Source organism: Acomys russatus, chromosome 14 (assembly GCF_903995435.1).
Source record: "Acomys russatus chromosome 14, mAcoRus1.1, whole genome shotgun sequence".
Classification (NCBI taxonomy): domain Eukaryota; kingdom Metazoa; phylum Chordata; class Mammalia; order Rodentia; family Muridae; genus Acomys; species Acomys russatus.
Window position 1 is genome coordinate 41028566 of NC_067150.1, and position 19975 is coordinate 41048540.

At 41.9% G+C, this 19975-nt stretch overlaps 1 protein-coding gene across 1 annotated transcript in view; it reads right to left on the bottom strand.

Annotated features, from left to right (window-relative positions):
* Ttc12 (tetratricopeptide repeat domain 12) overlaps positions 1-19975 on the bottom strand; it is a 48486-nt gene that overhangs the window by 21807 nt on the left and 6704 nt on the right. Inside the window, exons 3-7 of the mRNA XM_051156386.1 lie at positions 11725-11885; positions 11178-11199; positions 9941-10018; positions 9111-9232; positions 5878-5937 (exon numbers count right to left, since the gene is read on the bottom strand). Coding sequence (XP_051012343.1) covers positions 5878-5937; positions 9111-9232; positions 9941-10018; positions 11178-11199; positions 11725-11885 — 443 coding nt within the window. The remainder of the gene's footprint in view (positions 1-5877; positions 5938-9110; positions 9233-9940; positions 10019-11177; positions 11200-11724; positions 11886-19975) is intronic.

A 19975-nucleotide genomic window follows, 5' to 3' on the forward strand; every position in this document is an offset into this window, starting at 1 on the left:
GGTGTGACACACATCATATTGGACCATGGTCATGTGTTCCTTGAGCTCACCAGGAAGGAATAATTTAGGTCTTGAAGTGGGGTTGCCTCCCACTCCATTTCAGACCCAAATGTGTTTGTCAGTCACAACATGGCCTCCAAGACTTTCTGTCAGGGAGTGGGCGGGCCCTCCTAACTCTGTGATATGAGAGAGAGAGAGAGAGAGAGAGAGAACAGCAACAGAACAGCCTAATGGAAGGTGAACCCATCCCTACAGAGCTTACTCCTGGCTATGTGATGACACCGGAGGCTGGGAGTTCTGCCACTGGAGCATCCTCCCTGGAGAAAAAGCTCGATGGGGGAACTCCAGCTGACTGCCTCAACCTCTCCCATCTGTTTCTGCTGATGCCCTCAAGGGCCTGCTTTGGTGATGTTTTTTTTTATTAATTTATTCATATTACATCTCGATTGTTAGCCCTTCCCCTGTTTCCTCCCATTCTTCCCTCCCTCCCATTTCTCCCCTTCTCCCCTCCCCTATGTCTGTGACCTAGGGAGACCTTCTCCCCTTATATATGCTCTCAGAATATCAAGTCTCTTCTTGGTAACTAGCTATCCTTCCTTTGAGTGCCACCAGGTCTCCCCATCTGGGGGACATGGTCAGAAAAGGGGCACCAGAGTTTGTGTGAGAATCAGATCTCACTCTCCACTCAACGGTGGAGAGTATCATGTTCGTCGGCTAGGTCTTGATAGGGGTTCGAAGCTTACTGCCTATATTCTCCTTGGCTGGTGCCTTAGTTTGAGGAGGACCCCTGCTTTGGTGATGTTAACTCTATCTGTTGCTATTGGTTCTTTTACTCAGATACTCTGTTCTGCTCTCCTGCACTCCTCCCTCCTGCCCTTTCCCCAACCCCTGCCATGCTCTTTTTCTCACCTTCTCCTTAAGCTTTTGCTTTGGTTTGCTATGAACTTAATAAACTTACTCCTTTAAACCAGAAAGTCCAGCTATTGTTGATCATTCTTTGGCCATACAGGCAAATCGGAATTCACATTAGTATCACTTAAGATCTAGATGGACATCCCCTACAAAAGGGAGGGTTTAAGTGCACAGCTAAGGACATACCATTCACAGAAGGGCCCCACCCCTGCCTGCTCCTCCTCATTGTAAGTCTGCAGGGTCCCATGAGCACAGACATATGAACTAAAGTGTGAAACATCAGCTAATTAACACCCATTGATCCCTTTATAGGCAAGGTATTGAACCAGGCAAGACATCCTTTAGGGTTTAGATTTAGAAGGTCCAAGAGGTCAGTCTCAGGAGTCTAAAATGCTCTAGGTGAATCAACACTTGGTATGTTGGTTATGGACAACTATTTTCCTTATCTGGAAATCAAAGACAGTAATTTGTAGTCTGTCTCTCTCTCCTCTCTGTCTCTGTCTCTCTCTCTCTCTCTCTGTGTCTCTGTCTCTGTCTCTCTCGCTTCCTCCTCCTCTTCCTCCTCCTCTTCCTCCCTCCCTCCCTCTCTCATTGTTGGGAGGAAGAATCATGTAACACTTAGCACTCTGCTGGGTAATACTCATTAGCTGCTGTTGCTGTGGTTACAGCAGCAACAATACATTTCAGAGAAAATGTGATTTCTAGAAAAGCTAAATAATAGTTAAAGAGGGAACAGTAATTGCTGGAGAAACTTACAGGAGTGGTTTTATGTATCGTATGTCCCCGCTCTATTACTAAGTGAATGGGAAGTAATAAAGAGAGTCCCTAAGAGGCCAGGCTGTTCTGTGAGGTAGGTGCTGAACTTGACGGCTTCGATGGATGATCTTTTGTGAAACAAAACAAGCCTAGGCATTCCCATCTCACAGACTAGAAAACCAGAGTGAGAGAGGGTTAAGTTTGCATCATCAGTGCATGGAAGAGCTAGAATTTGAAATCTGGCCACTTAATTCCAGGACACCAGGGTTTAAAGATGTAATCAGGATTGGGGACATAGTTTGCCTAATATGCACAAGACCCTGGCTTTGATTCCCAATACTGGAAACAACAACAACAACAAATAAAACCAAATCCCCTTCAGAATATGCTATGAAAAAATGAATATATACCATAGGAAATACCATCCTACAGGTTTAGGAGACGAGACTCCAATGAGAGAGAGAGGGCTTAAAATGGAGCAGGCAATTTGACCTAATGGAGTGAATTGAAGGGAATGAGGTCCAGGGTCCAGAGGTAGGAGAGGTCAGAAGCCTTATTGACAGCCCAGCTGTAACTGAAGTGTTAGGTGGAGGGACAAAGGGGGATGGAGAGGGTGGGCCAACTAGACTCTACAAGGACAGCTCAAACACCAAGTGTGGGGGGTGCACTATCAGCTGTGCCAAGAAGGCAAGCTGGTTGGGAGGTGGCATGCAGAACAGTCCAGAATAGTGAAAGTCAGGGAGATAAGCGAGAGCTGACGCCTGAAGTCCTGGTGACAGTGGCAGGGAGGGAAGTGCAGACATCAGAGCTATGTCATAGAAAGATCAGCACTGACTAACTGTATGTGATAAGCAGTCGCCTGAGTTGAGATGGCTGGAAGGCACGTGCACCTTTAATAGAAAGAGGCCATGAAGGGACAGTTAGGAGAGGAGCTGTTAGTCTGGAGACTCCCTCAGTTTGGGGGCTGCCAAGACAACCAAATGGAAACCTGTGTGAGGTGGATCTGGAACTGGGAGAGGCAGGTCTGAAGGCTACTTGCAGAGATGACAGGGGCATCCATGAGAGACGGTGAGAATTGTGAGAGGAAAGGAGACGAGGAGCTTGGACGGCTCAGTTTTAGAGAAAAAACGGCAGGAAGCAGGGCGGTGAGGCAGCAAATCCACAAAGGATGAAATCCAGAAAGCAAGAAAGGGAATGTGTAGGGGGAAGAGAGGGTGCTTCCCACTTCTGCTCATGAGAACCAAATAGTCATAGCATATTCATGACAGAATATCATGGTTACACAGCTGGGGACATGCGGGTCCCTTAGCTGAAGACCATGGCCTTCACAGGTGTGGCATAGACAAATGGCTGTAGCTATGATGTCATGCCTACCCCATACAGAAGGAACAACTAATAGATCTTATGACTGGACCTGTCCTGTCTAACCAGGAGTCTTCTGTCACATGCATCTACTCCAGTGAGCCCCACACTCTTTGAAGGGTGTGGCCTTCAAAGCAGGATAGATTTTCCTGTACAGGAAGTATTCTGCTGATGGGGAAAAGGACTTTGCCACCTTTATCTTTGACAAGGAACATCAGTCCTGAAATATTACTTAAGCTGGTCTCTTCCAATTTAAAAGTGCCAAGAAATGTTAAATTGGCATGGAAGTCCCCATACTATTAAGAATAGATTGCCAGAGATATTTGCTACTGAGATTTTAGAGTTTTTAGAGAGCGTGAACCTTTTCTTGGAATTTGTGGCTTCCACAAAAAGTAGGATGTCACTTGCTTTCTTTTTTTAGATTTCTTTCTTTATTTATTTAATGTATAGGAGTGCTCAATCTGCATGTATGCCTACATGCCAGGAGAGGGCATCAGATTCCAGTGTAGATGTCTGAGCCAGCATGTGGTTGCTGGGAACTGAACTCAGGACCTCTGGAAGAACAGACAGTGCTCTTAACCGCTAAGCCAGCTCTCCAGCCCCTTCGCCTGTTTTCAAATTCCTTTTGGTGTTGACTCAAATCTCTCTATGTGGGAGCCTTGCTGGGCATTTAACAAGATGGGCTCTGGGTGTCAGCGGTTATTGTAATGCCAGCTCCACTGGGCATGCTTTGCTTTGGTGTCACCATCCAGCTAATGATGTTGAGCTTCATTCAACATGTGGGCAGAGGCCAGTGTGTCAGCCTAGGGCAGCATGGGGTGTGTCTAACTCTTTGGTCTTTGTCTGATGAGAGGACATACTCTGGAGGCCCTATATCTCAGAAAGGAATGTGAGCCTTTCCCTGGGATCATGGGGTTTAGGGTAGAGAACAGGCTGACAATAAATGTAGCCACTGGCTTTGTGATCCCAAGTAAATAGCTTAATTCATCTCTGAGGTTTCATCTTTTGATTGGGAAAATACGAGAAATAGTGGCACTGAACAGAGTCTATGCTGTGAGCCTGCAACAAATGATGGTTTTTGCCATTACAGTTGAAACAGCCAAGGAAAACATGCTGGGCTCTTTTCTCCTAACGACTGGGACAGAAAAAGAAACTGTGAACAAACAAGGTGACAGTGTAGATGAGCACATTTATGTTGGTGTTCCAATGCTGGCATCAGCATGGGCCGCTCTCCTGATGGAAGGACCTGCCCGGTGTGATACAGCAGTGTTTCCCTCACATGGTGCCTTCAGAGGAATGACACCATCAGGCGCGTGAGGTTCTCTGCAGGTTCACACATGTGCTATGAACCACTGGAATCAAGGGTGATTTTTTTTTTTCCAATTCATCCCTGTTTTCCTTGCTGATACCCTCAATAACAAAAAAATAAATAAGAGGAGCCATAGAGATGGTTCAGCAGGATAAGCCACTTGCCACCCAACCCTGGTGACGGTGGTCTAGACCCTGGATCCCACCTAAAGGTGGAAGCAAACAACCAACTCCACAGACTCTTCTTACTTCTGTACATGTGCTACGTCACTCACACATGTCATGCATAGACACACACACACACACACGTACACACACACCTAAAAATTTAAAGATTAGCAAGAGAATACAACCATTATGTGGCTGTGAATGTGTTCTTGTGATTTAGGTCATGGTCATTGGGTGAGGCCAAGTGTGCCGCCCTGTGGAATTAGAGGCACCGGATACACCTGGAAAATTCCCCTAGCATCTCAGTCTTACCTGACTGTAAGTTGTTTAAAATAATAGTGCCGCATTACAACAAAGAGATACCTCTTATGAAGTTAGCTACTTGGGAGGCTGAGGCAGACAGGAGGATAACATGTTCAAGGCCAGGCTAGCCAACTTAGTGAGACCTTGTCTCAAAATATAAAAGGCTTGGGGGTGTGGCTAAGTGGTGGGATTCTTGCTAATATGTGAAAAGCCCTGATGTGTGTGTGGGGGGGGGGGGCGTAGAGATTAACAATAAGATAAGACAGACAGAAATGAGAAAGGGACAGAGGGGGAAGAGACAGGTTCATATTTTTATGGAGCGACGGAGAAAATCTGCAAGCCATTTTAAAGATAAAAATGCTTCTTGTTTCTAGACCCTTTGAGGGACTTGTGCACAGATGATTTATTTAAAGATAGGGAAGCTTGGATTTAGGGTTACTTAAGCGTAGTCATAGGGCTATTTAAACATTTAGGACTAATCATGGCGCCTGCGAGCTGAGCACTTTTCTTCCGTGCGCCTTTGGCTCTCTCCATGCATGCTCTCTGAGGGAGCAGGAAGCAAAGCCCCACGCATGTGCCCAAGCATGAGCCACGCGGGCCAATGGTAACTTATACTTCTGATATCCATCCCCCCTCCAGCAGAAGTGGGTACCATCTCTTTCCACATGATTACATCTAAAAGGAAAGGCCCAGACTGATGAGGAAGACGGCATTGTAGAAACTGTCCCTTGCGCCTGGTCCTGGAGGAGAGGAAATATTTTCCCTATGATGCGAGCCAAGGCCTTGACAGCACCCAGTGAAGAGTGAGATGGCACAATGTAAAACCTTCAGAGACCAGGGGTGCCAGTTTCTACAAAGCACATGTATGAGCAAAACAAATTGTGTGCATTGCTCTGACCCTCCCAGGAGCTCTACTCCACCTCATTTCATAGAGGAGAAAACTGAGGCTCTCTCTGAGGATCCTTCAGATGGCACACATGGAGCTGCTTTCTATGCGCTTCAGGACTTGGAAAGGGGCCAGAGTAAGCCCAGTGCAGTCACCACACAACAAAGGAAATAGTCTCTTACCTTCAGAGCCCAGTCACAGTCCACGAGGGCCTTCTGGTAGTCCCCAAGTTTTATATAAGCCTGAAAATGACAAAATACCTGATACTCAGACACAACTCCATATCAAAGAAGTCTTTAGTCAGTGCAGAAAGGATAGTTAATACCGCCAAGGAAACAAAGAAAAAAAATGTATCCGAGGATAGGGGAAAGCTAGGAGCCTTAGTCACAGGTGGGAGTACAGACTGGTGCAGCCATGCTGGAAGTCAGTATGGAAGATCCTCTGGAAACCACACGACCCAGTGATAATACTTATGGGCACTTACCCAAAGGACTCTACATTCTACCATGGAGAAATTTGCACACACATTTAGCAGGGAAATGAAACCAGTCCAGATGCCCATCAACAGATAAGTGGGTAGTAAAAATGTGATTCAGATACACAATGGGATTTTATTTATCCATCAACAAACATGAAAATTTCAGGGAAGTTGCCAGATCTGGGGAATATATAAAAGAGGCAAAAAGGCAAATACCACATGTTCTTTTTCATATATGGATCCTAGCTTAAGTGTGTGTGTGTGTGTGTGTGTGTGTGTGTGTGTGTGTGTGTGTGTGTTCTAGTAATATTAGTACGGGTATAGGTCATGTAACCAGGAAACCATTTTTTCTAAAAAAAAACTAAAACAAAATAGGAGAAAGAGATAAGGAATATATTACTGTATGTTGTTTTCTCCTCTCTTCTTTTTCCTTTTTTCTTATCAAGAAACACATGTAGATATTAGGTATATTTTTTTAAGTTCCAGAAGAAACAGTAATGGTCATCCCATGAAAGAAAAATAAACAAAAAAACAAAAAGAGCAAAACAAACCAAACAAAGACCGGGTACCAGGAGGATGGCCGATGTTTCCAGGGTCCTCAGTCTCTAAGAACAATGCCAGTGCACATCGAGGGCTCCTCATGACCCAAGGGGCTGTAATATTCTTAGCTTTTTCCACGAAAAAGCCAATTACCTAGCCTCTGTAACTCTGGGGGGAATCAAGGCATGCACACACAGGGAGGGGGAGCAGGCCACAGCAGGCTGCGGTAGGTCTCTACTCCCTCTTCTGGCTTCTAGTTGCACTTGGAACTCATAAGGGAGAACACAGTCAGTGTCATTGTAGACCACAGAGGCCGCGGTCAAGGAGGACAGAGTCAGTGTCATTGTAGACCACAGAGGCCGTGGTCGGGGAGGACAGAGTCAGTGTCATTGTAGACCACAGAGGCCATGGTCAGTCTTATGGTATGTGAGTTAAGTTCCAAACAACCCTGAAGACATCACTGTGGCCTTGAGTATTTTCTCTCTATGGCCTTTTACTTCCTCTTTTCTTCCCTTTTCTCTTCTCTCCTTTAAGACTTGAGTTTGACACCTTCTGTTGTTTCCATTCTCTTTTGTTTTCCTATTCTTAAGAAGGGCTACTTTTCTTAATGGTGATTAAAGTCTAGATTTATCTACGGAGCCCAACAATCTTGATTATAACATTAGTTGTAGGAGGGAAACAAGGGGAATGAAGGGGTACATTTTTCTTTCTTTCTTTTTTCTTTTGCAAGCAATATTCAGTTCCTACCTAGTGTCTTTACTGTTTTCTAGCACCGCACACAAAAAGGTGAGGCATTTAAAAAATAGTCAGTAGTTCAAGTGATTCCTAAAACCAGGCAGCACATTCTGTTTTTATTTGCCTCTGAATGCATGTTCTTGGAGAGAGAGGGCTGCAAGCAATTGCTTCCCCCAAAGCTTTTCGCTGTGTTTCCTTATATTTATCCACAGCCACTCTTAATGGGATTCTTATGTCTAATCAAAGGGTGGCTTAAAATTGAATACAGTAAAAATGCAACTAATTTACATGAATGGGGGGATGGGCAGCCTGCACTAGATACGAGTCTGAATCACACAACATTATAATAGCAATTCAAGTCCATTGCTTTCTAATCACTTCTAACTAGCCTCAATGAGCATCAGTAGGTAGATATTTTCCAAGATGAAATTTGGTGCTGACTAAGAACGGAAAAGAGTCACTGTATTAATTGCTTACACTTAAATGAGTCGTCTGAATTCTTTAAATGGACTTATTGATGCTCCAATGTTATGTTAGTAATGAGACATAGGACAGCTGTGACAGAGCACTGGGGGGAAGCATATGGCAGGGTTTGTCCTTAGTAGCTTCATATTTATACTCCTGTTAGCTAAGGCAATAAGATAGGCATTGCTAAAGCGACTTCTGTCCATCCTTTTTATGAACTTGCTTTCTTAAAATAAGTTTTCACCATAAATGAGGTTGGGAAAGGACACCTGAGCTCTAGTCGGGTGTGTGCAAAATGTTCAGGTCATGAGCTCTTCTATTTATTCATCATTAACTTGCTGTCGCTCTCCAGCCTCTCCAGCCTTCCAATGTCCCGTGGCTTGCTTTGAAAACATGTCCTCCACAGAGCCCAGGCAGACACTCTTGAGTTACAGAGATTGACACTGACGAGGGCTCTGCGGCTGCCTCACTCTCTGGTAATGATATGGCATCAAGTCAGTCTTACAGAGGTCCAGCTGACAGGTCCTGTTTGCCATGGGATCACGTTCCTGAATCTGGCACCCCAAACTTAATTGTGTCTGACAGATAGGGTTACTAGTTTCAAATGATAGTGATCAGCCTTTGTTAAGCCACAGGTAAGAAACGTCACGGGACGGGGTGGGGTAGCTAGCTATACCTGGTGTTTTGAGAAACAGAGGTTCCCTGTGAAATAAACCTGAAGGGAAAAGGATTCAGAAACTCTGAGTTCCTGACTAATGGCTGTAGGTTTGCTGGCTACCTTTGTCTAACCCTAGTTACAGAAATCAAAAAGCAGGTTTGATAAAACACGCAGGAAACTAGCTGGGAGAACTGACTCTGAGTCCCACCCACCAAAGCCAAAATGGTGGCCGGTACCAAGTTCTCAAAGATCATTTCCGCCTCCTAGTTTTTCCCATTATCCGCCTGGGATAAAGTGCCTGGCCTTCCTGAGTAGTGTGCAAGAGCCAATATAGAGAAAGCTGGTTATGCGTACCTCACCCCCTACCTGGTCACACGGGAGATTGAAGGCTGACTATGGCAAGTGTTTATACCATGGAAACAGGAGCTTGCTGTTGCACCAGAGCTGGTTGGTGAACATTTGCCAGCCCACCAACGATACGGTCTGTCCTTCTCTCTAGCGGGTTTCCCAGAACTTGTTGTTGGAGTTGGGTCACCCACCTGGGCTCGGTTGGTGTACAGCGCTGTCATGTCCTTCAGCTTCCCCAAGCCCTCGCTGTAGTAGAGGATGGCTGTTTCATAGTCGCCCTTGGCAAAGGCCTCGTTCCCCTTTTCCTTTAGGGCTGGGGGAATAAAAGGCAAACAGTGAGCCCTCGACATGTCAGGAGGCCTCCTACATGGCGGGTTTTCTAGTTCAGTGCATCGCCACTTATTTTTCTCTGCCGTTACTTGAGGTTTTCCCCCTTCAAATCTATGCTGAGGTTTTGTATGCAGCTGTTCAGAGAAATGGGATTTTTTTTCTAAACTGAGGTTTATATCTGCTCCACAATTTACCATTGACCAAGGCAAGTGTCCCCATGATCAGCAAATGGGGAGTGGGCAAGATCCGCATTACACACACCATCAGATATTTAAAACAACACAGGCAGCATTGTGCACATTCATGCACCCGACCCCAACACATATAACGTCTCTACCGATTTTCATTGTTTCTCCTCTTTCCCCAATTTCTCTTTTCTTTCTGACTCTAGCGTTAGCCCAGGCTAGCCAGTGGAGCCTCTCTCCTTTCTTACATCCCAAGCACCATCAGGAATCTGATTGGCCGAGTCTAACTGGGGGCCAGACTGAGGCTGTGTTGGGCTGACTGTGGATTAAGATCAGAGGACAGACTTGCTGCGCTTTCTGCCTGGCCAGGTGCTCTGACTGCCAGTCCATTGTGACACCTCCCACCCCAGGGAGCTCAATATCCTCACACATCAGCATGCAGGCGTTTATGGACTCTTTCCAGCTGGACTCATCCCAGCTATTGAAAAGTAAGGACCGACAGTTACCATCTGCCAGGACTTTGCTTTCTCGTCTTCTCTTGGCTCGTTCCTTCGCATCCTTCTCCACGGATGCCAAGAAGGCCTCTGACAGCAGAGTAATTTACAGCATTAAAAAGAAAACGCCAGATACTCTAATCAGTCCTTTAGTTCAAAATTCCAAAGAAAGCTACTTTGGGACTTTACAGCTGTACTTCTTAGGCACACATGTGTACATTGTGTGCACATGTGAGCACATATGCACGCACATGCACACACTATTCGGAGGCAGCTAAAAATGTCACTTTCTTAATTTGACATTAAATGCTAACCAGTGTGATGTGTGATGGCTATGTCTATGCCTCAGATTTGAATTATGTCTTTTAAGAGAGTTTTTCCTTTGAAGAGAGACTTTTTTGTTCTTTTTAGCATAATGAGCCTCAGAGCTGAGCAACACAGTAAGAAGCTGACTCCCCTAAGCAGAGCAGTGAAGGGTAAAATTGGACCATAAAGAGTAACTGAATTCAGTTTACAAAAGATTGGTCAGGAGAAAAAAAAAAAAAAAAAAAAAAAAAAAAAAAACAACAGAAAAGCCTCTGTATGCTACCTCTTCAGACCACAGGTACTAGACCTGGGTCATCAGAAGGATTTTATTTTTGGGTTGTTAGCCCAGAGGCTATAATTTAAGGGTCTGGAAGTTACATAAAAAAAGTACATAGGGAGTTTTGTGGAAAAGTGGGGGGAAGGAGAAAAGGACCTGGAGGTGGCAGGAGTTTCACAAGAAGAGCCAACTAACCACAGCCCAGAGGGGCTTGCAGAGACTGAAGCACCAAGGATCATGCATAGACTTGGCCTAGGCCCCCTACACAGATGTAGCTGATGGGTAGCTCAGACTTCATGTGGGTCCCCTAGTAAGGGGAGCAGGGGTTGTCTCTGACATGGACTCTCTTGCCATCTTTTCAATTACTTCCCCCTGGCAGGACTGCCTTGCTGGGCCACAGGGGAAGAGGACATGTTCAGTCCTGATACAGCTTAATGAGCTGGGGTGAATAGGAAGGGGGGCTCCCCTTTTCTGAGGAATAGGGGAAGGGGAGGGGGCGAGGGAGGGAGGGTGAAATTGGGAGGTGAGGAAGAATGGGCTATGACCAGGATGTAAAGTGAATGAATGAATGAACGAATGATTTTTTGAAAGGTCTATTAAAAAAAAAAAAAAAACCTGATCCTAAATGAATAAAACACATTGCAGAGGGAGAGATGCTGTTCTTACCTGGGTTCATTTCATCTGCATTCTGTAAGATACGGGTTATCATAAAAACAAAGAAATGAATTTTAAAACTGAGTTTGTGGTAGGTGCAAAAGATGAGAGCAATCTAGCTGCAGATGAGTCAAGTCGTACATTTCCTTTAATCACTAATCCTGATGGTGCCAAATCTTAAAGGGCTTGCTTTAAAGCTGGGGATGTAACTGTGGGCATAATTATAGGCCTGATCCCATAGTATCAAGATGGCCCAAGTCAAGGAATCCCGTCCCCCAACCTGTGACTGTGTTCAACATGAATTGGTAGAACACGTGAGTTTAGAAGTACAACCAAAAAAATGACACTCAAGCTCACGGGGTACAGAGGTTGAGTTTTCACTAAAGGAAAAGGGGGAAAAACCACCCATAGAGCTTGTAGTTCCATATGGAAAACAGACCAGGAAGCCCGAGAAACACACTATTCCTGCTTCACTGGGGGATTTGACATCATGTTCCTGCCTCAGAGCAGGTCACCCTAACTGCATCTACGTATATAACTCCAGAGAAGAAATGGTAACCTCCAGGGCTTTTGGGGGACTGATCATGGTCTTGTTCAAGGTTGTCCTGCACCCGTCCTCCTCCTGATCCCTCTCCAGCAGCAGAAGTCTCTTTTCTGTCTCCAGGACAGCTTTCTCCTGTATGACGGGATCCTCAGAATTCATCTCTTGGATTAAATTGGCTAGAGGGAAAACAAAACAAAACCACATGTGACTCAGTCAAGCAGGTTTTTCAAAAAGAAAGACTCCATCCATTGGAAAGGATGGTGTTGAAAGTTAATAAGAATGATCCCCAGACAGGAGAAGAAGGTAACAGGAAGCTCAATGAATCATGGGACTAATATGAAACAATCAAGAATACCATTTACTTTGCCTAGGAAACTAAAAACTAAAAAAAAAAAAAAAAAAAAAGCAGCAAGAGAATTTAACACTGGGCTTCAAGAAACAGAGTTTTACATCACTATTTAACTCCATAGTGATTTGTGGACTGCTTATTAGGAGTTGTATACTTTGGTGGATATTAGAGAAAAAAGATAAATAAAAAATATCCTTTTGCTTTGTTTGAAAAGCCTGTGGATTTGCGTGGGAGACAAGCGTAACACAAACAGCTTTGAGACTCACAAAAAGAACAGCCTTACCTGTCTCCCTGCGTCTCTTCACTGCATTGTCTACCCAGATTGGCATCCATAGACTGTCACTCAGAGGCATCACTCTCCCCTGGCCTCCCGCCCCACCTACCAGATAAATCAAATTTCAGATCAAACTAATTATCCATGTCTGGCAGCCTTGACTAGGGAGGCTGAACACTAAGGGAGAAAAATGGATAAATATCCAGGGAACTGGTCCATGTGTGTCTAGACAGTCAGTGACCATCACTCTCCCAGCTGTGCTCTGCCTTGTTACGGTAGGCGGTCTACTAGTCTCTCAAAAACTTTTACATTTTGGGCAGCAGCAGCAGAGGTCTCTTTTCCGTCTCTAGGACAGCTTTCTGCTGTATGACGGAATCCAACCATTCCAAATTGAGGATGCTGTGTAGTCATCCAGAGAGGAAAGCACTCTTTCCAGGTCATGTTATTAGACACACACAGCTGCCCATAGCTGCATCCGTCTTAGGTTCTCACCACAGAAGGACGCGGTCTCTCTTGTATGAGGTTTGAGCCTCTGCTTGTGCAAGTCATGTGGCTGATGCAGACCCAAGAGGTAGAGAAGCCGTCTCTAGAAGCGAAGTCATTTGTGTCAAGATTTGCTATCTGCCTGAACACGCTGGCTGCATGGTTTAGTAAAATGTGCACTATGGAGCAGCTTATGTTTGTTTTGTAATATGCTTAGGTTCACTTGGCGCCCGTGGTTCCAGATGGTTTAGACACCATGAGGCAAGGGTAATCCAGTTTAGTTTCAGCAGAAATTCATGTGGTTTGTTATGTTTTAGACAGAAGATAAACTCCCAGTTAAATACCTGTCCGTTCATGTGCATGTGCATATTGCATGTTCTTCGGGATATGCCTATACCAAGTGTCACGCCTGTAAGTAGTTTATAAGAGAGAGTTTCTAAGCTGGCCATATGGCTAAGCAGATAAAGGTGCCTGCTACCAAGGCTGACCACCTGAATTCCATTCTCAAGGCCCGCAGAGTGAAAAGAAGAAACTGACGTCTGAAAGTTGTTCTCTGCCACTCACACACGCGTGTGTGTCCCCTCACCCTGGTAAACAAATAGGTGTAATTTTTAAAAGCTCTCATGATGAAACCTTGTATGCTAACCTGATATTTTATTAAATAAATGGAAGGATAAGTCCAAGGAGAGAAATAAGAATAGAAAGGAAGGAAGGAAGGAAGGAAGGAAGGAAGGAAGGAAGGAAGGAAGGAAAGAGATAGACTGTATACATTACTGCCACTTGCTGACCACGATTGGGACTGAATATCTTATTAGTTTGTGAGTCACTTAGTTTTCATTTTCCATGGCATATTATTATCCTTGGCCCATTTTCTACTGGGTCATTTGTCCCCTTTGCACTGACTTAAAAGACTTCTATATAAATTCTGAACTGCTCACATAGATTTAAAAAATCTCCTTGGGTACAGTGTCTTTTCATTTGCTTTTACAAAAGTTTCCAGCATCCCTGGGCACCTTCATATGCACTCACACAGACACACAGACAAACATAAAAATCCATCATTAGTTGTTATTCTCTCCCCAGGTCATTAGATCCCATGTAGACTTGAATGCCGTGCAGTGTGGGAGCAGAGCTTGCTGAGGATGAAGAGTCGTTGCTTCCCGGCGTGTTTTGTCTTCCCTGTCACAGATGTGAAATCTGATCTTAGCTCTTCATTCCTCTGTACTGCCCTGCTTGTACTTCCTAGCACACTCACATCCTCACACTGATTATTATAGGTTTTTTGTTTACTTGTTTGTTTGTTTGAAATCTCAAACAATGGAGAGTTAGTTCACATTGTTTTTTCCTGAGAAACTTTTCTGGTTATCATTGGCACTTTGCTCTTCCACATGAAACTGAGCTAATTTGTTTAATTTGAACACAAACCACTTGAGATTTTGATTTAAACAAATTGTGCAAAATAATTTGAGGAGAAGTGTTGTCTTTGCCAAATGATATGTAAGAAAAATATGTCTTCTTATAGGCAGGTCTTCTCTTATGTCTTTTATTAAAATCTGTATTGACCAAGGCCTATACTTTTAGTTTCTCCTTAACATCCTTCCTCAGATCTGAACCTCATTAAGGGCAACAGACTGCAGTAGTCATGTCTTTTTAGGTTTCTCAGGGGTGTGGTGATTTGTCAAGCCTTGTTTGTGATGTCTTCCACGGTTTTTATTTGTCAGTTTTAACATTTATTCAGTGGCTGAGTTTGCAGAGGTGGGATGAGGTAGGTGTGTGAGCAGGTGCCACAGAGCACAGTAGGGAGGTCAAAGAACTGTGGGGCTTGGTTTTCTCCTTCCACCATTTGGGGGCTGCCAGACTTGGCAGCAAGTACCTTTAGCCTCTGAGTCCTCTCGTTGGCTTCACTTTGACAGTTTCCAAGAGTACTGGGCAAGCATTTCTTAGAGTCTTTGTATTTGGGTTTATTCGGTGTGTTTCTCCTGGTTAGACAACAGGACTGGGGAGGAAGACAACAGCACAGCAGGTCACAGTGCACGCTGTCACTATGGTTGGTCACGATGTGAACCTTGGCCATTTGTGGAAGGCTGTGTTTGTCAGCTTCTTTTCACTGTCGAATTACTCTCCATACCACACTCTTGGCAACCAAGCCTTAATGCTTCTTTCATTTAAGGGTGGAGAGGTACATTTCACCTTCCCGAAGGAAACACAAGTTCTAAAGAATTCGCCTGGATAGGAAATTTGTTTTATTCATTTGTCTACTTACTTATCCTACTCATTCGTGTCAGTATGGATTCATGGATATTATTTTCTACTTTGGATTATAATATAAACCTATGTTGTTTATTTTATTGCTCATATTGTCCTCATTTTTCCCCACTGGGGGTTCTTTTTCAATTAAATTTTTATAATTTCCTCCACGAAGATCTTAACTATACGCTGAAAGATTTATTTCCATATTTAAATGCAGTATTCCTGAGGCCAAAATGCAGAAATCTCATTTCTAGGTATGAATACAAAGGAAATAAAATCAATCTATGCGGAGTTATCTGAGCTCCCATATTCATTATAGTGTTATTCCCTGTAGAAACAGAGAATCACTTTGGGACTAGAAAGGGAAATGGTGCTCCCCCCACCCGCAAAACTCATCAAAGCAAGTAGAATGGTGGTTGTCAGAGGTTGCTTTTGGCCTGGAGAACAAAGAGTGTGAGATGGGTTGTAGCCAGGCAAGAGGAATACACGCCACAGTTGTATTACACAGAATGCCACTTCTTGAGAGAAATGTTGACATCTGCCCCAGGGTGGATTGCATACGTGTGTGTGTGTATATATATATATATATATGCTGAAACCCTACTCTTTTGGTCTTTCAACAGGAAACTAAATAATATAAAAGAAGTAGGGGTAATTAAAGGATATCATAAAAGTGTGGCCCTGATCTCTTAGGACTAGTATCTTTATAAGAATATACACAGAGTAAAGAAAAAGATGCCTATAAACATACAAGAAGTTTACAGAATACCAAACAGATTGAACCGGAAATGAAAGTCCCCCACAACTATTGCCACATAATAAAACGCTAAATGTACAGGGCAAATAAAGAATATTAAACAGTGCAAGGGGATAAGGCAAGTAACATATAAAGTCAGGGGCTGGAGAGATGGCTCAGAGGTTAAGTGCACTGAGTGCTCTTGTGGAGGTCCTCAGTTCAATTCCCAGCAACCACATGGTGGCTCATAACCATTTATATTGTGTCTTTTGGGTTGCAGGTGTACATGCAGGCAGAGCACTGTATAAATAATAATCAATAAATGAATCTTAAAAAAATAAAGAAAATCTCCTTTTAAAAAGCATATAAAGTCAGACCTATTAGAATTAAACCTGACTTCTCAATAGAGACTCTAAAAGCCAGTAGGGCCTGGGCAGATGTCTTGCAGACTATTAAAGACCATAAATGTCTTTAATATACCTAGCAAAACTTTCAACTACCATAGATGAAAAAAACAAGATATTCATGATAAAATCAAGTGTAAACAATATCTATTTACAAATTTAGTCCTACAGAAGACACTAGAAGGAAAACTCCAACTCCAGGAGGTTAACTATACTCAAGAAAACACAGGAAATAATTCCACACCAGCAAAACCAAAAGAAGGGAAGCAAACACACACACACACACACACACACACACACAAACTACCAAATTCAAAATAACAAAAATTTACAATAATTGACCATTAACATATCTCAATTTCAATGGACTCAATTCTCAAACCAACACAGGCTAACAGAATGGTTAGCTTGTATGCAGCCTGCTGCATACAAGAAACACACCTTAACATCAAAGAGAGACATTACCTCAGAGTAAAGGGCTGGAAAAAGATTTTCCAAGCAAATGGACCCAAGAAGCAAGCTGGTATAGCCATTCTAATATCTAACCAAATACACTTTCAACCAAAATTTAACAAAAGAGATAAAAAAAAAAAAAATCCACCAAGATGATGTCACAGTTCTGAGCATCTACGCTCCAAATGCAATGGCACCCACATTTGTAAAAGAAACATTAATAAGTTTTCCTGATGCTATTGTTCTCTGATCTGATAATCCCTTGTATGGTTCATGTATGGTCAAGAGCATAGCGTCAATAGTCCCACACAACCTGCACACAGAATGCTTGCCTAGAATATAAACTGATGTCTGGCTTTGATTGGGTACTCTGGGCTACGTGCTCTATGTGTTCTTTTGGCTTCCTTACTCTCAATTCATATTTGACCTAACTATATATGGGTACAGCTTAATACTTCATCATGATTCTTCAAAGCTACATACTAATTTTTTATCATTATATTTCTTTTTTAACATATGCATTTATATTATTACACAGAAATAAAATAAACTACATACAGCAGGAAGAACCACAAAACAATCAGGAATCTTTTTTTTTTTTTTTTACTTATTTATTTTTATTTACGTATTTATATATATATTTTTATTAATTTATTCTTGTTACATCTCAATGTTTATCCCATCCCTTGTATCCTCCCGTTCCTCCCCCCCCCCATTTTCCCATTACAATCAGGAATCTTACAAATGCTACATGCATAGTGATTTGGATATCCATATTTGGAAAATTTGAAGTAAACATCTTTCCTTTCTTGTTGAGTCTAAAATGCTGAATGAAAATCCGTATTTGTCATATCTCATTCTTTTAACTTAAACCATCTTTCTAGGTCTAAAAACATCTTAACCCCTAACCAACTAAGCTTAATTGTAAGACTAACCTATGTGCTCTTTAACCCCATCAGAGACTTGAGAAGGAATAAAACTTAGGTGTTCAAGGGTCAACAGTTCAAAGAGAAACTCACAAGTAAAATATGACAATCTACAAAATCAAAGGCTGAGAGGAGGGAAAAGAGGCCTAGGAGATGATGTGGGCTACAGAAAAATGCCACTGAGGCAGAGTCAGCCACAAGTATAATATATATCTGGCCATGTTATGTTGGGTATTTTAATCATTAGTTTTAGAAACTATTATCCTGGAATAACTTATTTATTATCATCACAAATTTGTATTTAGGATTCTTGCTTTAGAAATAAATGGGATCAGATGTATATAGGACTGTGCATAATAGGTAGGGAAGGAAATAACATAAAAATGTTGTATATATTCATATCAAAACACCCCAAACCTTATTTTTTTACAATATATATTGACAAAAGTAAATGTTTATAAGATAACAAGAAATATTAATAAAATTTAAATTATACATTGAATATTACACATTAATAGTGGGAGACTTCAATACTCCATTCTCACGAATGGACAGGTAATGCAGACAGAAACTAAACAGAAATAATGGAACTAATAGAAATTATGACTCAAATGGAGCTAACAGAACATTTCACCCAAATACGAAAAAAATACCTTCTTCTCAGCACCTGAGGTAATCTTCTCCAAAACTGACCATATACTTGATCACAAAGCAAGCCTCAACAGATACAAGAATTTGAAATAACCCCTTGTATCCTATCAGACCACCATGGATTGAATCTGGAAGTCAATAACAACAGAAAGAGAAAGTCTACAAACTCATGGAAACTGACCACTGACTGGGTCAAGGAAGAAATAAAGAAAGAAGTTAAAGACTTTCTAGAATTCATGAAAATTAAGGCACAACATCCCCAAACTTATAGAGCACAATGGAAGCAGTGCTAAGGGGAAAGACCATAGCACTGAGTGTCTTCATAAAGAAGTTACTGAGATCTCACACTAGCAACTTAACAGCCCACCTGAAAGCTCTAGAACAAAAAGCAAACACATCTAAGAGGAGTAGATGGTAGGAAATAAACTCAGGACTGAAACCACTAAATTAGAAACAAAAAGAATATAAAGAACCAATAAAACCAAAAGCTGTTTCTTTGAGAAAATCAAGAAGATAGACAAACCCTTATCGAAACTAACTAAAAGGCAGTAAAATTAACAAGATCAGAAACGAAAAGGGGAACATAACAGCAGACACTGAGGAAATCCTAAGAATCATTAGGTCTTACTTTAAAAACAAAACAAAACAAAACAAAAAAACCTGTACTCCACAAAATTAAAAATCTAAAAGATCTCAGATGGGGTTGAAGATGATCTGAGTTTTACAATTAAGCTCAGTTATTTTGTGGTTAAGATGTTTTTATGTCTAGATAGACATTTTAAGTAGATAAAGATGAGATATGGTAGATAATTGATTTACATTCAAAATTTTAGACTCACAAAGAAAGGAAAGATGTTTTCTTCAAGGCTGCCCAATACAAATAACCAAAACACTATGAAGTGACATTTATATAATTCTTGATTGTTTCATAGTTCCTTTTGCTGTAGGTAGCTTATCGTATATATGTATGATAATATAAATGTATATGTAAAAAATAAAATTACAAAAGTGTAAAAAAAAATCTAAAAGAAATGAACAATTTTCTTGATAGATAGCACTTACCAAAGTAAAATCAAGATCAGGTAAACTATTTCAATAGTCCTAGAACCACTAAGGAAATAGTTGCCTTACCAAAATTCTTAGACCCAGATGGTGTTAGCACAGAATTCTTCCAGATTTTCAAGGAAGAACTAATACCAATACTTCTCAAATTATTACACAAAATAGAAACAGAAGAAACATGGCCAAATTCATTTTATGAGGTCACATTCACTCTGATACCTAAACCACACAAAGACTAAAGAAAGGAAATTCAGACCAACTTTGATCATGAAAATTGATGCAAAAATACTCAATAAAATATTCACAAACTGAATCCAAGAACACATCATCCACCATAATCAAGTATGCTTCATCCAAGAAATGTAGGGATGGTTCAACATATGAGAATCTGCCAATGTAATCTACCATACAAACAAACTGAAAGAAAAAAAAAATCACATGATCATCTCATTAGATGCTGAAAAGGCCTTTGACAAATCCAACACCTCTTCATGATAAAAGACTTGGAAAGAACAGGGACACAAGGCACATAACAAAACATCACAAAGGCAGTATACAGCAAGCTGATAGCCAACATTAAATTAAATGGAGGGAAACTTAAAGCAATCCCACAAAAATAAAGGTCAAGACAAGGTTGTCCACTCTTTCCATATCTTATTCAATATAGTACTTAAAGTT